We start from the raw sequence: 2482 nt of genomic DNA, 5'->3' as shown, positions 1-2482 counted from the left end.
TTCTCGTATTAGGTTGATCAATCCCTAATTTTATGAACTTGAGTATGTCTTGTCAAAGATAACCTACATCATTAAGAACAATACCTTTTCCGACACTTCTCGAAGAGAAAACATTAGTAATAATCAAGACACTTTTACCAATTAAAGAATACTAGAAGTTGATTTCTTTTTGGTCACACAACCCTTCTTCTTTTCTATAAAGTCAACGAAATAGGGAGATGTAACGTGTCACATGTATTGAGTATCCATAAACAAGATCTTATACTCTCTTCATAGATCCAAGACATTTATCATGTAAAATCAACAAGTTCTAGGTACCCAATCTTCATTAAGTCCTTGGGGGTGAGTGAAAACAAGGTTGCATTTTAGGCAACCATTGAAAGGCTCCTTTAGGAACTAAAAGTTTTCTAAATTTTCATGTTTCAATAGTATGACATTTATTGCAACAAAGAAGACAAAACAAGTTAAGATAAGATGTTCCTTTGCTATTAGAATCCTTTTTAACAAATTTATGTTTCTTATATGAATGGCTCAAAGACCTTTCATACTTACACAGATCAATAGCATAAACAATCTTTGGTTGTAAGGCTTTGTCTAATTTGACTTGAAGTTCATTTATCTCGTTTTGCCAATTATGACAAGATTCATAACCAAACCTGTAATTTTTTTCATCCTCATTCTTGTCACTTTGAATATCTATAATAGATCTCTTAATAGCTTCAAAATTCCTTTCAGATTCTAACACTTTAGCTTCTAAGTGTAAAAATACATTTTCATGTGAAGCTAATTTGTTAAAAGAATTTAAGGCCTCTCTCTGAATATTTTCAAAGGCATTTTGTAATTAAGAATAAGATAAATCACTAGTAAGCTCAATTTTATAAGGACTTACTTGTTTCTTCTTCCTTCTATTTTCCATAAGACAAATTCGTGTCGATTATACATTTGAAGTGGAGCTTTCATCGCTTGAGGAATCACTTGCACTCTCACAACCTACATAACCTCTTCTATATTTACTAGATTTCTTGTGATTATTTCTTTCTTTGTCTTTCTTAATAATTGGATATTCCGTTCTATAGTGACCAATTTCACCACAATTACAACAAGAGCTTCTAAATTTACCTTTCCTATTCTCACCATCTTTTGAAGACTTGGAATCCTTTCTAAATTTGGATAAGTTTCCTTTGGAGTGCTTGACTTTGTTCTTCCGAATATACCTTCGGCATCTCTTGACAAATAACCCAACATCATCATCATCGGAGTTCCTGTCATCCCTTTCTTCACACTCACTTGGCTCATTCTTTGAAGACTTGAAACTAGAAGTCTTTAGAACAATATACTTCTTCTCTTCCACCTTGTCTTTAGCTTTCTCTTTCTTCATCATCTTTTCATATTCTCTTTCATGTTTTTCCAAGCAAGTGAGTTCTTACTCACGTTCTTCTAATTTACCAAACAAAGTAGTAAGATCAAGTGCTTTAAGACCAATCGCCTTTTTGATAGCGGTAACCTTGGGTTGTCATTCCCTATTAAGACATCTTAAAATATTGTTAGTAGCAATAGAATTGGAGATAGGATTACCTAGAGCCTTCAATCTATTAATAATATATGTGAATCTCTTTTGCATGTCGGCAATGGTTTCACCATGATTCATAAGAAAGAGTTTAAACTCTTGGTTCAAAGTGTTGATCCTAGCTTGCTTAAATTCATTAGTTCCCTCATGGGCAACTTCTAATGCGTCCCACATAGAATTGGAAGTTTCACAATGAAAGACATGATAATACTCATCAACACCTAATGAGGATATGAGAATATTTTGTGCTTTCCAATCACAAGACCACAACTTCTTATCATTATCATTCCATTGATTTTTCGGTTTTGGTACGATGACACCTTCACCATTGGTCATTGTAATTTGATTAGGACCATTGGTGATGACGTCCTATACACCCTTATCAATGGAGTTGATATGGATATGCATACAAGCTTTCCAATAGTTATGATTTTCGCCAGTGAAAATAGGTGCTCTATTATATGCCCCTTTAGGTTCGATAGTCATGATCTAATCAGCAAATCTTAAGACCGAAAACAACTAGAGCTCGTGATACCACTTGTCAGATGATATGCCTAGATCTAAGGGGGGGGGGGGGGGGTGAATAGATCTCAAGTTAAAAAATTATTTAAAAATTTGATTTAGAAATTTTTTAGCGCAGAAGCAAGTTTCAAATATTTCCCGGATCCAAAATCGTCTAACTGAACCTACTATTGAAAAACTCGTATATGCGTAATATTACCAATAGAATGATACTAATCCAAAAGTAAATCAAAAACTATTATGCACAACTAAATTGAATACTCAACAATAGTAAAAGTCTATCTCCAACGATATCCACACACAAAAAACTAAGTCAAACAATTTGTCGAACACTTGGTGTGTGAAAAACAAAGTTTGAAATTTTATATGTTTTTTTTTGTTCTAAGAAATCCA

General features: G+C 33.2%; 1 protein-coding gene across 1 annotated transcript; it reads right to left on the bottom strand.

Annotated features, from left to right (window-relative positions):
* Nucleotides 1-1513: 1513 nt before the first annotated feature.
* Nucleotides 1514-1903, bottom strand: LOC127121945 (uncharacterized). The gene has a single exon (XM_051052365.1). It carries the CDS (start codon nucleotides 1901-1903, stop codon nucleotides 1514-1516), a length of 390 nt encoding a protein of 129 aa, XP_050908322.1.
* Nucleotides 1904-2482: the final 579 nt, after the last annotated feature.

This window comes from Lathyrus oleraceus, chromosome 2, assembly GCF_024323335.1.
Source record: "Lathyrus oleraceus cultivar Zhongwan6 chromosome 2, CAAS_Psat_ZW6_1.0, whole genome shotgun sequence".
In the NCBI taxonomy this organism is placed as follows: domain Eukaryota; kingdom Viridiplantae; phylum Streptophyta; class Magnoliopsida; order Fabales; family Fabaceae; genus Lathyrus; species Lathyrus oleraceus.
The sequence above is the reverse complement of the archived record's forward strand: the minus strand, read 5'-3'. Positions and strand labels throughout refer to the sequence as shown.